Source organism: Plectropomus leopardus, chromosome 9 (assembly GCF_026936395.1).
Source record: "Plectropomus leopardus strain MGB_pleo_1.0 chromosome 9, ASM2693639v1, whole genome shotgun sequence".
NCBI lineage: Eukaryota > Metazoa > Chordata > Actinopteri > Perciformes > Serranidae > Plectropomus > Plectropomus leopardus.
In genome coordinates this window covers 18164655-18183154 of record NC_142184.1, presented here as the reverse complement: position 1 = coordinate 18183154, position 18500 = coordinate 18164655, and the positions used below count along the sequence as shown (strand labels likewise).

At 40.3% G+C, this 18500-nt stretch overlaps 1 protein-coding gene across 2 annotated transcripts; it reads right to left on the bottom strand.

The window, feature by feature from the left end:
* Nucleotides 1-2771: 2771 nt before the first annotated feature.
* On the bottom strand, nucleotides 2772-12690 carry kcna2b (potassium voltage-gated channel, shaker-related subfamily, member 2b). Of its 2 annotated transcripts, XM_088082121.1 has the most exons (3): nucleotides 12405-12690; nucleotides 11453-11591; nucleotides 2772-9206 (listed from the first exon to the last, which is right to left on the bottom strand). In XM_088082121.1, the coding sequence occupies exon 3, from the start codon at nucleotides 9087-9089 to the stop codon at nucleotides 7587-7589; it is 1503 nt and encodes a 500-aa protein (XP_087938247.1). In that variant the 5' UTR covers nucleotides 9090-9206; nucleotides 11453-11591; nucleotides 12405-12690; the 3' UTR covers nucleotides 2772-7586. The 2 variants fall into 2 exon arrangements, with proteins under 2 accessions (XP_087938247.1, XP_087938248.1); XM_088082122.1 differs by lacking the exon at nucleotides 11453-11591.
* Between the last annotated feature and the right edge of the window lie 5810 nt (nucleotides 12691-18500).

Below are 18500 nucleotides of genomic sequence, written 5' to 3'. Positions count from 1 at the left end.
ACAATATAGGCCTCTGCTGGCTGTGACTATATTGTAGGGAGAAGATATTCAGGGAAACCTGCTGTGTGTGCTATTAATAGAGGAGGCTAATATAAGGGGCTTCCACTATTGGGACAGGAGTGATAAAAAAGGGCTTCCCCTCCTCCACACACACACATACATGAACACATAAATGTACAGATGTGCTCACAGTATATACGTACACAGGTTTCCCCTATGGAACCTGGTGTGCTATAAAGAAAGCTCAGGGTGACAGGCCATTAACTGGACTGTGTATTAGGTTATAAATCAGCTCCCACTGCAATGGGCAAATATTCACAGCATGTGAGGCAATAACTTGGTCTATTGGGTATTGCCTCATTCAACATACAAACACATGTGCACTTGTGTCTGTCAAAATGACAGGCGACAGTGGAGAAACTGAATGGGGAAATGTATTGGTGAGATTCATTTTATTATTTTCTCCTGGCCACTTCATTTTCAATAAATGTTGCCTACAAAACTAGAATTACCGCCTTGCGGTTGTAAACCTCCACAAACCAGTCAAGACGCACTCAAAGCTTTTACATCCATGTCTGTGAAAACATGGACGCTTCGAAGTCGAAGTGGATGTTTGTGCCAAATTTGAAGAAATAAATTAAAGGTGCTCTTGAAATAACACATTGATGAGAATGACATGGATGCAAGATCACAGCAACCTTGACCTTTGGTGACAAATGAACGTTTGAACGAATTTGAAAGAAAAAAATCCCTCAAGGTGTTCCTCAGATATCACATTCACAAGAATGAGCCAGACAAGGCCACAGTGATATACACCAAAGTCATATCCGTTCATTGTTGAGTCCAACTGTATATTTGAAGAAATTCCCTTGAGGTTTTCCAAAAATTTTGCATTCACGAGAGCAGGACGGACGGACAACTCGAAAACATAACGCCCTGGGTCAATGCTATCGCCGGCACAACCCACCCATCAGCTATCTGGAAGGATGCCTGACTACTGTCCTTAGCTGACATGCCGAAACCCAGTCAACTGAGTTGGCCCGTAGAGAGCATTATACTCCCGCTAATATATGTCTGAGAGGAGAATCACTTCATCCACTGTGCATTACTTTGGTGCTTAGTGCTGGTGGAGAGGCAGAGATGGAGAGAGATGAACATGAGAGAAAATGTGTGGGAAATGAAATATGAGAGGTGCAAATAACAGAGAGGAAAAGTGAGATCAAAGTCAAGCAGCAGCGATGAGAGAAGAAGGAAAAGACAACAAGAGGAGACACAAACATTTCCAGCTGCTCGTGGAAGTGTTAGACTACGAAATGGCACTGATACAGAGGATGTTTGTACTTGTCCCACTCTGCGATGAACCAGGAGTCAAGAGCGATTTGCTCTCCTTTCTCTTCCTCACTTCCCTTCTTTGCTGGTTTTATAAATAGACCACTTTGCTTTCTCAGTAAAACACAGAGAGCATAAGATTCACTTAAGGAGAGAAGCGAGACACAAAACCACTGAGGAGGTGGGGGTCGATAGTGGATTCAAATATACCTTCTGTAATGGACACAAGAGCAAACGCTCCAGTGATGCTTTCATCAATTTATATTGTATATGGAACATTTTTTTTCTTATAGCTTTACTTTGCTATAAAAGCACCAATGAAAAAAAATGGATGTGGTACCAACTGTATACTTCAGTGGCTTTGCTGTGTTTTACTTCATCCCCCCAAAGGACCATTTGTCTATCAGGTGGGCATCCTGTGCTAGGGTCAATTCCTGAAGAAAACTTCATTTTTTTCTCACATGCCTCCATGGTGAACAGAGAATCCAAAAATGTCATTAGGGTCCACCTTTAGCAGCAGCAAAATGATGTCAAAACATCCATTTACAACCTTTTACACAACTTGTGTGGTATAATCCAAGTCTTATTTATCATGTTGCATGCTCAGTACATCTCAAACACACAGATATTTCCAATAGGGAACTCAACAGAGAGTAAAACTTATCTATGGTCTCTTAACAGCCAGATTCCATTGAAAAATAATACTAATTTTACCTTGCTGAACACACAGACCTGCTGGTCTACAAATGCCTCAATCAGTTACTTTGTTTGTGTTATTGTGTGACTTTGGTGAATCCAAATTACTTAAACACCAAAGTTACACACCAACACAAACAAACTGATTGCAGCAGCAGTAGACCAGCAGCTTCAGTGTTTGGCCAGGTAAAATTACTGTGTTTGTCAATGGCGCCTGGTTTTAAAGAGTTGCACTTGTAGTCCAGTTCTCCGTCAAAAAGGGCTGTCTGTTTGGAAAGATCTGAGCACATGACTGGGTAAATGAGACTGATTATACTGTGTGAGTTGTTCAAGAATTTATAAACTGTTGTTTCAATATAGTTTTGCTGTTGTTAAACACAGACCCCATTTAGTTCAATCTCTATGTCTTTGTGTTCTTCATTCACTAAAGACAAGCAAGAAAAACATTTTCTTCAAAAAGATTCACCATAACACAGGATGAGTAATGATATTATTATTAATTTATATAAACAAATGGTCAATTTGGGGGTGAAGAATTCCTTTAACTAAGGACCACAGCAAGTTGCTGAAATTCATGTAAACACTCACTGACTTGGAGTTTATGGAATAATATTCTGCTCAATTCTGTGCACTCTGGGCATACAAAGCATCATTATGAGACAAACTGATTTGAATCCACAATAAGAATTGCAAATCTATTTTTCATTTTACGTAAGGCATCACAAAAAAACCCACACAACAATAGCTTAGGATTATCATAAAGATGTTATTATTCATATTATCATGAAGACAATTAGTATTCATAATAGGCTTATAATTTACAATTATTTAGAATGATTAACGTATCCATCAATATTGTCTATTAATCAGTTTATATTCACTCGAAGTCCCCCTGAAAGGGCACAGCAGGCATTCAGATCCATATTTCTTTTCTATGTAAGAATGGACAGTCTGGTTCTCAGTTCAGTCTTTCTCCTTACAATGGTAGAAAAAAGGCTTTATACAGATAGCTGAGAAGGGACTGCAAAAGCGAGAGACAGCTAGTGAAGAAGCTGAGGATTATCTCAATCTCATACACACATACAGTATTTTTTACCATGAATGATTGAAGGTACATGAAACAGAGTAAGAGAGGGTGGTTGTCCGGGGGTAAACATGTATTAAGACATTACAGACATAATTTATTTCACCAAGGCCTGCATGTGTATTTCAGTCAAACCTCAGCCCCTGCACTGTGTGAGGCTCAAAGGTGAGCCGACATTGACATTCAAATAGAAAAACATAGTGAAACAAACAAAACAAATAACAGTTCATTATACAGTGTCTGATGACACAAATAAGTTTCAGTTCTCATAGAAATTATATTTCCCTTTTTGATTTCTTGATATATTTCCATTCTTAGTCACTGGAGCATATTAAACCTAAGAGATAATTCACTTACAACTTTAGTTTCTTGGATTAATTCAGCAAGCATACACGCTGATTCCCTGCTACACAGGAATCTGTACATGGCAGAAGCTTGTTTTAAAGCTGTAGCTTTAGGCATTTTAAGACATCATCAAAAGCAGCTTTAACTCTTAGATACATTGTTTACATGGCTACGTGTGTTCACCACCAGCGGTGGGTTTAAGTCTGTTTACTTTGTGGCCTTGAAATTCAATAGAACCACAGGTGTCCTGACAGGAGACGTGACCATAAAGGTGTATGTTCACAGGCAGTGTGTGTACACGTGTGTACACCAGCTGTATGTGTCCAAATGTCCAAGTGAATGCAAGTGTCTGCAGAGTACAGCAAAGATTTGTTTTCCCTAGCTGAGATGATCCTGATGTGCCATCCTGTTGATTTTTTCCAAGAGTGTTTTGTCTCGACAGTGTCACTTCAGTAGTGTGCTTGGTAACATGAGTTGAAGCGACAGAAGTCAAGACGAAGCTTTCAAGCCACATAAAGTCACATAGGTGTTCCAGTACAAAAGAAAAGTTAGGAAATACACAAGTACACATCAGATTAAACTGCAAAAGAGGGTGTGGGCAGTGTTTATCTTACTTTCATTTCCATATTTTCCTTCCTAACCTTTCCTCTCTTTCCCTCTATTTCCTTTAATCCCCAGTAATTGGCTGATACTGCATCTTATCTCAAAAGTCAACACACGCTCATAGATCACATCTGTAGTGAGTGTGGCAGCACATTCCTTTCAGTTCTGTTTGTTTAATCTACTCTATGCATGTGTCAAACATATACACAGGCTGTAAACAGTGTGCTATAGGATGGAACAGAATATACAGAGCACCATAGTGGCCTGGAGTCAAGGAGAGGGAGAGCAGTGTTTAGATAACTGCTACCATATTGTCTCTAAGAGCTGCATGCTCAGCTTGTGTGTATCTAAAAGCTCTAACCATCTTTTTGTCTAACACACACACAAACACACATACACTGAGCGTGATGGACCTATATATCAGAGATAAGCGCACTCAGACAGTCCCTCGGAGCATTATGATGCACTTGGCTGGGCAAAAACTCTGACCGACTGACTGTTTGAATCTGTGCATCCACTGTGCTGGCAGCTAGCTGTTGTTGTGCTTTCACTGTGAGACACGGTTACTGGGCTGTGACTGCAACTGACTCTAAAAGACTGAAGCTGAAGCGAGCGGGACATCAGGTAATGTCTGAAATGTTTTCAATACAATGTAGATTTGGACTCTCCCCTCAAACTTTTCCTGTTTCCTCTCATGTTGAACCTAATGCTTACATTCCCAAAAGTTAACAAACCTTCTTGTCGACACCTAAATACTTCACACAGATTGTGATTCAACATAATTTCAGGTAGCAATGGCAAGAAATTGCATATGCAAAAGACGGACACATAGTTGTGAAGCAAGACACTTATCTTTCATATAGTATATTATTGCACAGCGCAGCAGTAGAGATATAGGAATATAGTGATGTCAATTTGCTTTTTAAGTATTATTTCTACTAATTCATGCTACAATTTATACTTTTAAAGACATGCAGCACTACAGTAGCAGAATAGCATCTGTTTGATAAAAAGCTGATGAAGGACACGCAGCCTCAGTCCTGCATTACTGTATGTGGGCAAAATGTACCAACAGAGTTATTGATCAAACTGCATGAATATCAAAAAGAGAAACAAATACTGAGAGTAAAATGAATTTCTTTTACAACCCAAGATAAAGCATGCCAGGTGGTAGCACATTTGCCATCAGTGATCTAATAATAGAACACTTTAAGCTTGTTTCAGAGGCAGGCAAAGTTGACTCATTTTGATCTGTTTAAGGGGAGCAATATACAGGAAAGAGGGCCTGACATGCTGACATGATTTATCAGTTTTATTAGGTAAGAACAAACAATTTGACCTGTATTTCTAATATGCTGCTGAATATCATAGGCAAGCTTACTGTAGACTTTTTGTGTAAGATTTCGGGGGATTTAGAGGCATCTATTGGTGAGGATGGCAGATTGCAACCAGTTTAAACTTCTCCTGTTTAAAATTCTTCAGTGTTGTTCAGGAAGTTTTTACCAGTAGCCGAACATATTCAGAAAGTTCTCTTCCTCTTCAAGTGAAAAGGACTTTTAACTAGTAAAAACACTGAATAAAACAATTTAATGCGACAAAGCAGTGTTTCTCTGTTGCTGTTTGGCTCCTGCAGACAGGTTGATAGCCCAGCACCTGCTAATGTATGCTTAGCCTTTTTCTCTGATAACTTTAAGATCCAGACATTCAGGAGGTCTTTTCCTCTGCAAAACTAATGGACCCAGTGATTTAAACCAGTAAAAACACTGAAAAAATCAGTGCTTTTCCAAAACACAATGTCACAGAGGGGCTGCTAGCTACGGGGGAAAACGGGAAAACGTGTATGGCCCTATCTGAAGTGTTTGTTTGTTCATTCTCAGCTGCTGTATAAACGTGGCGGAGCAACATGGTAGACACTTCGGACGAAGACCCTCTCCCTATGTAGATATAAAAATACAACAATTCTTATTTTCCGGTGATTAAAAACAAAAGAAAACATATTGATTGGACATTTCTGCCAATATATACCCCTAAATCCTACATACTGGACCTTTAAATGCTGAGAAAAACAATGCCAACAATGCTGGAATGACAAAAGATGGACTTTAAAGATGTCATAGATTAATTTTAGTTTATCACTAATCTTGTTATTTGTGTGTGGGTCTTTAGAAAATCTGTCATTTTTAATTTTTACAGTTAATACCATAGAAAGCCTTAAACATAAAACTAGTTAACTTTGCTGTCATAAACTTGGCTGAAATTAGCTCCAGAAAAAAACAACAAACTAAAATCTTACCCTAGTCTGCTCCTTTATCTCATTTTATCTACTTCTATAAACATGGAATGCTATGAAGTCAAGAACAGCAACAGTTCTGCTGGGCAGTAGTGTCAAACCAAACACCTCTCACTGTGCGCCTGTTACTGTGGACTCAGGTAGCGGATAAAGAGACACTTAAAGGTAAAGTTAAGAGTAGAGTATTCACTATCTTTCTACATCTTTCCCATAAAAGGTGAGAAGCACACATTAATCATATTACTAAAAAAAATACCATGACAACAAATTGAATGAACACACATTAATGAAAAAACATTAATTTTGTTTAGAGATACATTTCGTTTGTCCACCTGCTAGCCTGCACTGGCTGAAAACAAAAAGAAGGCAGAGTCTTGGCAAGAGTGTACATATAGTAAATCCACTTGAGTTTCATTGAAGAAAAAAAAGCAGGAAAAAGAAGTTGTGCTGTTGTGATGCAGAATTACAGCACGGCACTGTCATCTATCTGTTGGTCTCTACAGAAGCCACTAGCTTGTACTAGACAATATGGCCCAGGGCCCATGGCCCGGGGAAGAATACCAGTGCACTCAGGCTTTTTTTTTTCTCTGACAGAGGAAGCAGTGTGACCATTTGGCCAAAAAGCATATTAGTATTTTTCTCTCTCGCGCTCTTTTTTGCTCACTTCAGTTTTCCTCTGACAGAACAGCAGTGATCTTAGTGATTTTGTTTTTCTCTGAGTCAGGACCTTGGCAGTTAGAGCAGCAGAATAAAGTTGCTCGTGAATGCTGATAATATGGCCTGTTTTTAATCACGAGTTAATAAGATAAGTTACATTTTAAAATAAATGTTACGCTGATCTAAATAGTTGTTATCGTGCATCTTCTCTCGATGGCAGTTTGAGCAAGAAGGTAGAAACTAGTGGTCCCTTTACGCTGTTAATATTGGTTATTACTGGTTAGGCTACGATTGGCTACTGTTACGAGCGGCATGACTACTGTCACATAGGTAAGACTAACTCCATGCAGACACTGACAATGTCCTAAATAAGACAGATGGCAGTTCTATGATATGCGCTGAAAGGTCCACAGGATATGGGAGAACATGAGGTCCTCTCAACTGACCTTTTCTTCAAGTTAATCTACTCTGGACTCCCACACTGGGTGTCATTCGTTGCTCAATACAGGGAGTCACACCTTCATCCTCCCGTTACAGTCCCTGTAGACCCCTGCTGAGGTTAACTGTCTACAATAGCTCACATTATACATCTGTGCGCATCTTAGTGATGTTTACATAGTTAGTGTTGGCCAGGGTGCAGTTTCCTGTTTTCATGCCCTCTGGTCTGAAGTCGTCAGTGCTGTGGTTCACAGCCTCCTGGATCTCCACGTAGTCAGATTTACTGAGAGTTGACCCACTGCCGCTTCGGCCACTCTTTTTCAGATCGTCAGCTGAGCTGGCTTTAGGCACACTTGGGATATTCAGGTACTGTGCCTGTTCCTCGCCCTCCGTCTCTCTGTGGTAGAAGTAGTTGAAGTTTGACACAATGACAGGTACAGGCAAGGCAATAGTCAGCACACCAGCGATGGCGCAGAGAGACCCCACGATTTTTCCTCCAATGGTTGTTGGGACCATGTCTCCATAGCCCACGGTGGTCATGGAAACCACAGCCCACCAAAAGGCCTCAGGGATGCTGCTAAACTGGGAACCTGGCTCGTCTGCTTCTGCGAAGTAAACAGCACTGGAGAACAGAATCACACCAATGAACAGGAAGAAGATGAGGAGGCCCAGCTCACGCATACTGGCCTTCAAAGTCTGTCCCAAGATCTGGAGCCCCTTGGAATGACGTGAGAGTTTAAAGATACGAAACACCCTGACCAAACGGATGACACGAAGAATAGCCAGAGACATAGCCTGCTGGCCTGCCTGGCCATCCTCTGGCCTCTCTGCAAGCTCTGTGCCCAGGGTGATGAAGTAGGGGATAATTGCCACAATATCAATGATGTTCATAATGTTGCCAAAAAATCCAGCTTTACTGGGACACGCAAAGAACCTAACTAGGAACTCAAAAGAGAACCAGATGATACAGAGGGTCTCCACAATGAAGAAAGGGTCTTTATAATAGGTCGAGCTGTCAAAGGTTGAGGTGCCGTTCGACATGGATTGCAAATTATAATTGTACATCTCCTCTTCTTCATCTCGGAAAACTGGCAATGTCTCTAGACAGAAGCTGACAATAGAGATAAGAATCACCATGACAGAAATGATGGCAATGATGCGAGCAGGACCTGAGCTCTCGGGATACTCAAACAGCAACCACACTTGTCTCTGAAACTCATTCTCTGGCAGAGGCCGCTCCTCTTCCTTTATGAAACCTTCATCCTCCCTGAAGATTTCCATAGCCTCCTCGCCCAATTCATAGAACCGGATCTCCTCAGAAAAAATGTCCAAAGTCACATTAACAGGCCGACGCAGCCTCCCTCCTGATTGGTAGTAATACAGAATGGCATCAAAACTTGGTCGGTTGCGATCAAAAAAGTACTCGTTCCGGAGAGGATCGAAATACCTCATCCTTTTCTTAGGATCTCCCAGCAGCGTCTCTGGAAACTGGGAGAGAGTCTTGAGCTGCGTCTCAAAGCGCAAGCCTGAGATATTGATGACGACCCTCTCGCAGCACTCATGATCCAGTTCTGGGTCATACTGGTCATGAGGCTGACCCGGATGTGCTGCGGCTTCATCCGCAGGGTCGCTGGTAGCAACCGTCATACTGGAAGAGGATGGGACCTGCAGGTTTCAGACAGCGTGGGGCCACGTCCGGCCACGAAGAAATAAAGGCTCCACGCGCTTGTGGGCTCAGATACAGGCAGATCTGCCTGCAAAGAACTACAGGACAGAAAGCAGAGAAAGACTGCAATATAAATCTGTTAACCATGTTGTGTTTTGAATGTAATGAGCAAGAAAACTCATGCTTCTAAGTGTATTTGTTAATTTAGATTTGGCGCATGCATATTCAGCAACTTGTATCCAATGGTACATATTTCTGAACTATTCATTTTCCCCTGACTAAAACTGTCAGTAATTTCCAGAAATGCTGTGTTATTTCAAGACCTTCCTGCAAACAGGCAAGAGAAGGGCAGTTGAAAATAACAAGCAGGGATGGGGGGGGGCAGAAGCACTTGAGCGCATTGGCTCCATCATGTCTATGTGTATTAGGTTATGAGTTCTCCCTCATAGGAGCACACTGCAGGATCAATATGCCAGCCAGTAATACTGTATCAGCTCTCACAGGGTGCAATTACAACCAACAAATCTGATTATATGCTGAGTGCTCCATACAATCTCTGAGATGAATTTCCTCCCTCTGTATACTGTATATGTGTGATATGACCAAATGCCCCCCCTCAAAGCTGAGAAAAACTTAACCAAGTCTCTGATCAGATCATTAGTTAATTGCTTGTTTAGGGATATTTGTCATAGCCACACTGTAACAAATTGCGGTAAAAATATGGCCAAATTCTAACAATAATGTAGAATTTTTCCAAAATACAGTTAAAAAAACCCTCATCTAAATCTTTATGCTTTTTGGAGCCAATACAGAATACCCTAAGAATAAGTCTTAAAACCTAGAAATTGTCATTTTAGCACTCCCAGCTCCCTCATCTCTAAGTTAATGGTTTTTTTGAATGGGTTTTTGGTCAGATGCCTGAAATAAGGTCTGTGGTTAACACAAGCTCAACAGACTTTCATGTTTAGTTCTACCTCATAAAATACATCAGTACATACCCCACTTGTGAACTTAAAAGCTTGTATGTGTCTTAACAAAGGTGGCTGCTAATAAGTGGCTAAGTGAGACTACAGGACATTATCATGCTAAAAACTGCTTTTCATCATTGTGGTGGCGACGTTAAATTGTGCATCATAATGTGGGTAATTTATAGCCTTAGCTTTTTTACTTCTGGCGAATACATTTAGGCTTCACAAATCTTAAAAGTTGTGTTAATTAGTGAGGATTGTTGTGCTTAACAAACCTGTAAGTATCATACACCTTTGTTTACCACAGAAATGACTTTCTGCCATAATCCAAAACCCCACAGAAGAATCCCATAGGCTTTTTGATGAGGGAACCAGGGCGAACCTCTGAGGAATACTGTTATAAATTTAATGGTAGTAAGGATGATAAAAAATTATTGATCAGCCAATTAATCGGTCATTAAGAATTTAAGCAAACGTTTGAATTTAATCCATCAATCAGTATGTTACGTATACAATGCTGTCAAAGTATATGCAATATGTAGTTGTGAGCTTTGATTGGGGAAAAAACACATTTAGTATTGTTTGAATTAGACAAAGTTTTTATGCTTTTTTGAATAATTGATTGTTAATATGACCAAAAATTGATCAAGGAATGTGCTCTCAGTTTGCAACCTGTAACGGTGTTGAAGTAAATATTGGTAGTGTCACTAGCAATTACAGCAGTTTCCTGTAAATTTATGTTAAAATTTGTTGCAATTGTTAATGTGGCCCACTGCATAACTGCAGAGCTGTTTGCACGTTAATATCAGCAGGTCATTGGTATCTGTAAATATTGGCTTTTTAAATAAAAAAAAGAAGAAATATCAGAATCAGCCAATATGCATATTTCTGCCTATATCACAAGTCAATATTCTTTTATTTTTGTATTGACAAACCGAACATGTACAAAACATCCACCCAAAGTTTAAGTATTTTTCTTAATTTGCACAATGAATGAATATTACATAAACTGAAAAGGACTACAGTTTTTGTAAACTGCTAGTGGGCCATCATAATTAGAGTATGCATAATATGATGTTAATCCTACAGAAGAGACTTGATAATTAAAATTAGGTGGGGAAAAAGTGGATACACTGATATAGGTTATCGGCCAAATGAGCTCATATATCGGCATATCGGATATCAGCAAAAAAATCCAATATCGTGCATCCCTAGTTTGACCAGTTTACTATAACCTTCAAACTTCATAGACCACTGCAGAAAGGCAGTATTAGGATGTAACGTATTGCGTAAGCCTACTTATTTCAGGCCACATTGTTTTATAATTTATTAAAGCAACATTATGGAATTAATCAACAACAAAAAAAGACTCCTACCTAGGCTATGTGCTTGTAAAGCTTGTTGACAGTGTGTCCTCTGGTGGTAACGGGCCCAACAGAAGTGTCCGACCAGAAGTCAGCCCCCGCGGTCAAGCAGCTCCTCTCTGCCGGCCATAAATCACCCGAAGCTCCGGCTCTGCAGCGGCGCGGGAGTGGGAGAGGGGACAAGGCGTGAGGATGCAGGAGTTACCTCCCTCGCCTCAGATGCAGCTATAGGCTACAGGTTGAAGCTGGGGCGGTGATGTTGTGGTGGGAATAGAGTGAGCAAAATCTTAAAATGCTTTGGCATGAGATTCTGATCAGCAAACCATGACGCCCCCACTTGAGAACAATACGCCGCCGCCTGCAACAACAGCAAAGGTAATCTTGTAGGCTGAGATCTGCAGACTGGGGAAGGGAGGCTGCGGGAGGTGCTGCTGTCAGGATTTCTACTCATCCGGAGATTTCATCTAAAGCAAAATCACCTGTTTGATCTCCAAACAGATGCGTCTGGAGGTTTTTGCATCCTCGCTCGTTAAAATGTTCTCAATTTATCTCCAAGTAAACTCCATCTTTTTTTCGGATGGGGAATATCCATATGAATACACCAATGATGCACATTAGAAACAGATGGAGGCTTATGTTCATAACCAATTCCATGAAATAACGCAGTCCTTTGAGGGCGTTTTTCATAGGTAAAAAACAACTATAGTTATTTGTGACAATTGGCAGCCAAGTTCATGCACTGGAGTGTTCAAACATTAAATGACAGTGTTGTCGTGGATTGACAAGCGAGTTAGTTAGTGAGTTAGTTTGGAGTGGCAGGTGCAGACATGCTCAAGCCATTTGCAGCCTTCTCCTGTGTGGATCATGGTCAGCCACAATAGACTCCATGCACTAAACAAAGCAGCATAGCGATATCTGTCGGACTACAGCGTTTAATTTCAGATAATGGCATGCAGGAATTCACCCTGGTTTCTCTTGGTGCGCGTGTATTTTTATCCAGTTTGTCTCCTCTTAAAAGGTGCCTTGAGGTCGTGAGTCCATTCCTTCATATCTGTCCTTCTGGCTTTATTTGACTAATCTGTCCGGCGGATGTGTCATCTCATCACGACCAACTGTTTTTGAGCTGCCGGCTCTTTCCATGTCTCTCATATTTCACCATAATTCACCATAGTTGAGGTGCGTGGGCTGCAGTCGGGCATCGCAGCGCATACTAAAAGAGATTCTTGCGCGCCTCGCCCCATCCCTCTGCGCTCCCCCTTCCCCTGAACACTCGTGTCCTCACTGCTCCACATTAAAGGGGAAGCATCGCCCACCACAGGGTGGAAACGGTTTTCAACAAAAACACACGCGTCTCAGGAGAGAACAAAGGATAAAACAACATTTAAAGGTGGAAACTGACAACACCAGGAATAGATTTCTCCTAAAAATGCTGCAATCGACAAATGCAAATGTTGTCTCGCCCAAGGAGAGACAGAAAATGAATAAAACGAACAAAAACGATAAAATATTTTCTGTATGGTCTGCTAAGAAAAAATGAGGAACAAAATTTGGATTTTTCCCTCTGAAATGATATGAGGGTAATGAATTGAGGGAATTAGGGATAATGAGCGAGCAGCTACAGTACCCCTGCATGTCTGCAAACACTGTTTGAACTGAACACAAAGTCCCTGTCTAAACTATTCTAGTGACCCAAATGAGTCATTATGTCATCATTTTCCTGTATCTTATGGCTTTACACTGTAAAACCTGACAAGATGGTTTTACTTTAAAAAAAATCTAATAAACCAAATGCCTTGAAAAATGTAAGTGACTTTAACTATTAGTCTTAATTCATGTTTACCATACATATGTGATTGTTAAGTTTACTTATGGTTAAGTCATATTTACTTAATTTTGTAAAGTTATTGCAACTTAAAAATGACAAGTTTTCCATCTGTCCAAGTTTTAGCAACTACAACCAAGTTTACTGAGCTATATATCTGTATTCTGTTGGTTGTAAACTAGTCAGTCATATTTGTACATACATGTTAACTGTTAATCACCAATCCCCAACCTCACCACCACCACCAAAAAAACCCAAAAACCTCACAGATCTCCAAACTTCATCAATGGCAAAACGCTATTTGAGATAATCAAGTTAAGTCAGACTTAAAATTGGTTTACTGAAGTTGCTATCATTTAAGTTGCAACAACTTCACAAAATTAATTAAATACAACTAAATTTTAGGTAAACTTAAAGATTATATAAAGCATTAGTTATATTTACTTTCCTTTTTGAAGGAAATTGGCTTCCAAGATTATTTTAAGTCAGATTTGACAGTGTAGCACTTGACTGCATGCACAGGTCTAAATGGATAAACTGTCTGTGTGTATGCTTTGTTACGTTTGTTCACAGAAATATAATAGCACAGTATTCGCTCACAGTATGATGGTAGAAACCCCAAAATGAGGGCAAAATGCCATGTGTGGGGTCCTTAATGTATGCTCTGACCATTTACAGACCGACACACTGTATCACAGTTCACTTGTTATTGCTTAGACCTATTAAGCACATGCAGGCACTCAAACACACAGAGGACTGATGCTAACAACTCTAAATGCAAAAATGAACCAGATGAAATTCATGTCAAATCCAACAATTATACAGTCAAATTAACTAGTGCAGTGGAATTTCCCTGCAGACAGTCTTCCCTGCCCTTCTTCCCTCCTTTCCCTGAAAGTGGGCCAGGTGAAAACCCAGATATGTTTTTAGGCGGAGAGCAGGAATTGCGCATGAAAGAAAAAAAGAGACTCCACGACTCCCTGATGAATACATGAGGAATTCCACATGTCCTTCCCCATCATGTATTCTCCTTGCTCTGCCATTCTCTCCTGCCCAAGGACAGGTTGATGATGATATGCAATCCTTCTGCAATCAAAGTGTCAAAATACTGATTAAGATGATGGCATGCAACCAAAGGGACTACAGTAGCCGTAGCCCACTTTGCACAGAGCTGAAGGTTGAAGGTTTCAGCGAGCAGCTATTGACACTTTTACATAAGCATGCTGATTGATTGGCAGGAAGTCTTAAATCCTCATCGTCCGTGAAAATGAAGAGGGCCCAATTCTAAATGGAGGGCAGCTACGAGCCCAGCCACCAATATCTAATGCTGGTTGTCAGTAGTGTAATGATTCATCCTCCACCACAGTCATAGCAATCATCTATTACACTGTTTTACTAGTGGGGTGGGGTGGGGAAAAGGGCACGTAGCGTATGGGATATGGGATTTAGTTTGCCGGACGAAATATGAATCATATCCTCTGTGGTTGAAATGTTTCATTTTATTCTTGCAACTATTTTGCATTAACAGTTTGTATTAACTGCCTACATTTGGGTGACATTTCATGTTTGAAATCAATCTTCATGACCATAATCTTTTCCTTAACCTCAACCAACTTGTTTTAGTAATCATACACTGCAAAAAGTAACTAGTTTTTTCTTACCTTAAAAAGTTATGATCCACGCTGCCTTAAAAATTTAAGTTGACCAACCTTAAAGAGTTATTTTGTAGTGATTCAAAACAAAGTATCTCTAGTCAAATAATCCTGATATTTATTCAGTTGTACTCCACTCCTTTAGCTATGTAAACCAAAGGATTTAAGAATACTGAATTAAGATTAATTTATGTAAAAAAAGGAGTTTTTACAGTTACGTAATTAACATAAGGTTAACTAGGTGAGGTTGCCAAAAATAAAGCTACTGCGGTTAGGTTTAGAATAACACACATATTGAGGACGTACCATAAAAATGACTGAAAATTCACTCAAAGCTCAAACATTGGTCTCCTTGGAAATTCTACAGGGGAAGTCCTGTGTTTTATGGCCCATCCAACATGCCTTTTTATGGAGCGCACGCTGATGATTATTAGTCAGCTGACAGATGCCCCTTTTCTATAAGATGCCACCCAAAGTTCAGTGGCAGTCAACACTGCAGTTTCTAATATTCCTGGGAGTAACATATTATGATTGATATGTTACCTATCTTACATTTCACACACACTTAATAGATGTATAGATAAACAAACAAACAATAAAACAAACAAACAAATAATAGGAGCAACAGATTGCATTGATCTATCTTTTTAAATATAAATGGGGATGTTTGGGCACAGTTGCTACCCTTATTGTGATGCTTTAAAAAAAACCCTGATCTATAATATACAGCACTAATAGTTTATATTGCTTTCGCACAGTTGATGCAGAGCTTGAATTAATCCTCTGACAATTTCATATCCTTAATTCTGTCTCCAGTTCCCTCTCACCTTCATGTTGTGCCAAGTCTCTGCAAAATGGGACCATTGATTCTGTTTTGTGTTCAGCTGAGCAGACCAGATGGAACCTCGCAGAGAAACTTAAGAATGCTTTCCAACCAGTGACCCCACGTGACTGCTGTACCCACATCTGAGCACTTTTTCACTTTATAAAACTATTTTTTTTTTTAAATTGGCAATTTTAGCCTCTTGTGCCTGCTGGTGCACTGAAGTGGACGGGGACCTGGCTGAGGGGGAGTCCCAAAATGTCTAGACAGATATGCAGATGGAATAATTAGGACAACAAGTGCAGGGAGTAATTAAATGAGAGAACAAATTCATTTTTGACCCATTACATTTAGCTGTTTTACTGCAGCACAAACAGCTCAGTTGAGATGATCAGCATATTCGTGTCAGTGTGTGAGTCAGCAGACCTACACACCTTAAAATCTCCACCCTTTTCTATGCAGCAGAACATGTGGAAGTGAGAGAGGGAGGAGGAGAGAGAGTGAAGGAGAGAGGAGGGCGTTGATCCAAGTTATGACAGCAGACTGCAGGGGAGGAGCTTCGTCCTGGATGACCTCTGCTGGTGCTGCAGCAGGTGATCATTCACAAGCTTGCTCTCTCTCTCTAACACACACACACACACACACACACACACACACACACACACACACACACTCACTCACTCACTCACACAGATGTAATAATCTATTGTGGTGGCATGTGCATTCACCCACCACCAGAACACAAGCATACACTGACATACACAGTTATACAAAGTCAAAGTCATCACTCCTCTCTCCCTGCATGTCTCCCGGTGGGGTCCCTCTATATTTAGAGATTGACCTTGGAAGTTCTCTACCTGCCTGTTCAGAGCAGACAGGCTGATGATGGCTGCTTTCATAATGAGATACGTCCTCACCTTCTGAGTAGAGTACTCTACTATTGATTTTGGATGTGGTTTCACTTTTTGTTGTTCTCACAGCCTTGAAAACATGGAAAAATCAATGGCCCAACTGGTCCAAAGGTGTGGCTTGGCTTGGAGAGGAAACTTGGGAGTATATTAATGACATCTATACTGCATTGAGTAAGTTTGCAGGGCTGAAATGGGTGCCATATGCAGAGATATCCTTAACAATGAGGCTTGGCAGTATGCTTTGAAATGTTCATTGAATGTGCAATGACATTATGGAGTTCTCCTCTCACACTGCAGGCAGCAGCTAAGTGCTGCCTGTCTAGTCAGCTCACTCAAATCAACAGTTAATGTACATGAGCCACACAGCCTGCACAGTCGATCATACTGTCTGTAGTGTGTGTTATTTGACTGTGACTCATGGTAACACCGTGAGCAGGCATCCCATCATCCTTTGAGCAACACTTGACGCCAGAGTAATGATGCTGAGGGGACCAGAGTAAATATTGGCACATTTCTGCAAACCACATATGGAACATTTGTACTTTATTATGCAGCAGATATGTCAAAAGTTTTACATTTCAACAATGCTGTGGTTATGTTTAGGCATAATACCACGTGGTTAAGGTTAGGAAATGATTATGTTTTGCCTTAAAATACTCGCTCTGGGTGACACGCTCACAACTGGATGTGCAGCTGATTTCTTGCTAAAAACACCTGGTTTAGATGGCGTTTGCAGCTGGGAATGGCACCAATGTTTCTCTATAAAACATCCGCCTCTGGTGGCACAATCATGGCCACTATTATCTTGTTAAAAAACACCTAGTTTTGTTGGCACAAGCACAGCTGGATATGCACTTGATGTCTCCCTAAAAACATGCTTTTGGTGGCAGAATTGCAACTGGAAATGCCACAGATGTCTTGCTAAAAACAAATAGTTTTGGTGGCACAATCGCAACTGTAAATAGGGTGAATGTTTAGCATCTTGCTAAAAAACATCCAATTTTGGTGGTAGAATCACAGCTGGAAATGCTGCTGATGTCTTATTAATGACACCCAGTTTTGGGGACACGATTGCAACTAAAAGTCCTGCATGTATTTCACTTAAAACACACAGTCTTGTTGGCACAATTGCAGCTGGAAATGGGAATGGGCCAATGTTTTTAAAAAAACACATGCCACTTGCAACCATGGCTCAAAAGCCACCAGTGTCTTGCAAAAAACACCACTTTTTGGTGGTTCAGTTGCCACTGAAAATCCTGCAGATGTCTCACTAAAAACACCTGGTTTTGCTGGCACAATTGCGATTGGAAAAGCTGCTGATGTATCGCTGAAAGACACAATTTTGTTGTTTGTTGGTCTCAAACAGTGGTCTGCAGCTAAGCAGCTGTTTCCCAAGGTTTTACACCATCCTTTCCACCTGACGACAAAGTCAGCTCATATACATGTAATCAGAACTGCATTACATTGATATGATATATGCATATGAAAGGCACATGTAACAGAGATGTGCTTTGCAGTAACGTACAATGCAAATAATGTTTGCTACCAATATGAAGCTCAAAAGTGTAGCACTTTATTTGACAAAGGGATAAAATGTTGTGTTTTTAACCTTTTTAAAGGACATTATTTAATTAAAAGTAGTGCAGTGTTGCATTACATCCAATTCACTGATATTCATGAAATTTTGAATACTTTCTTATTGAATTGTTGGAATTCATGCTTTCTGATTTGGAAATGTAAATCGTGAAACACAGAATAAAGAAAAACTGAAATGGAAAACAGATAAATTGGGAGAATATGACATAATCTGGAAAAAATTCAAATGGATTTCACAGGGTTCTTTTCATATTGG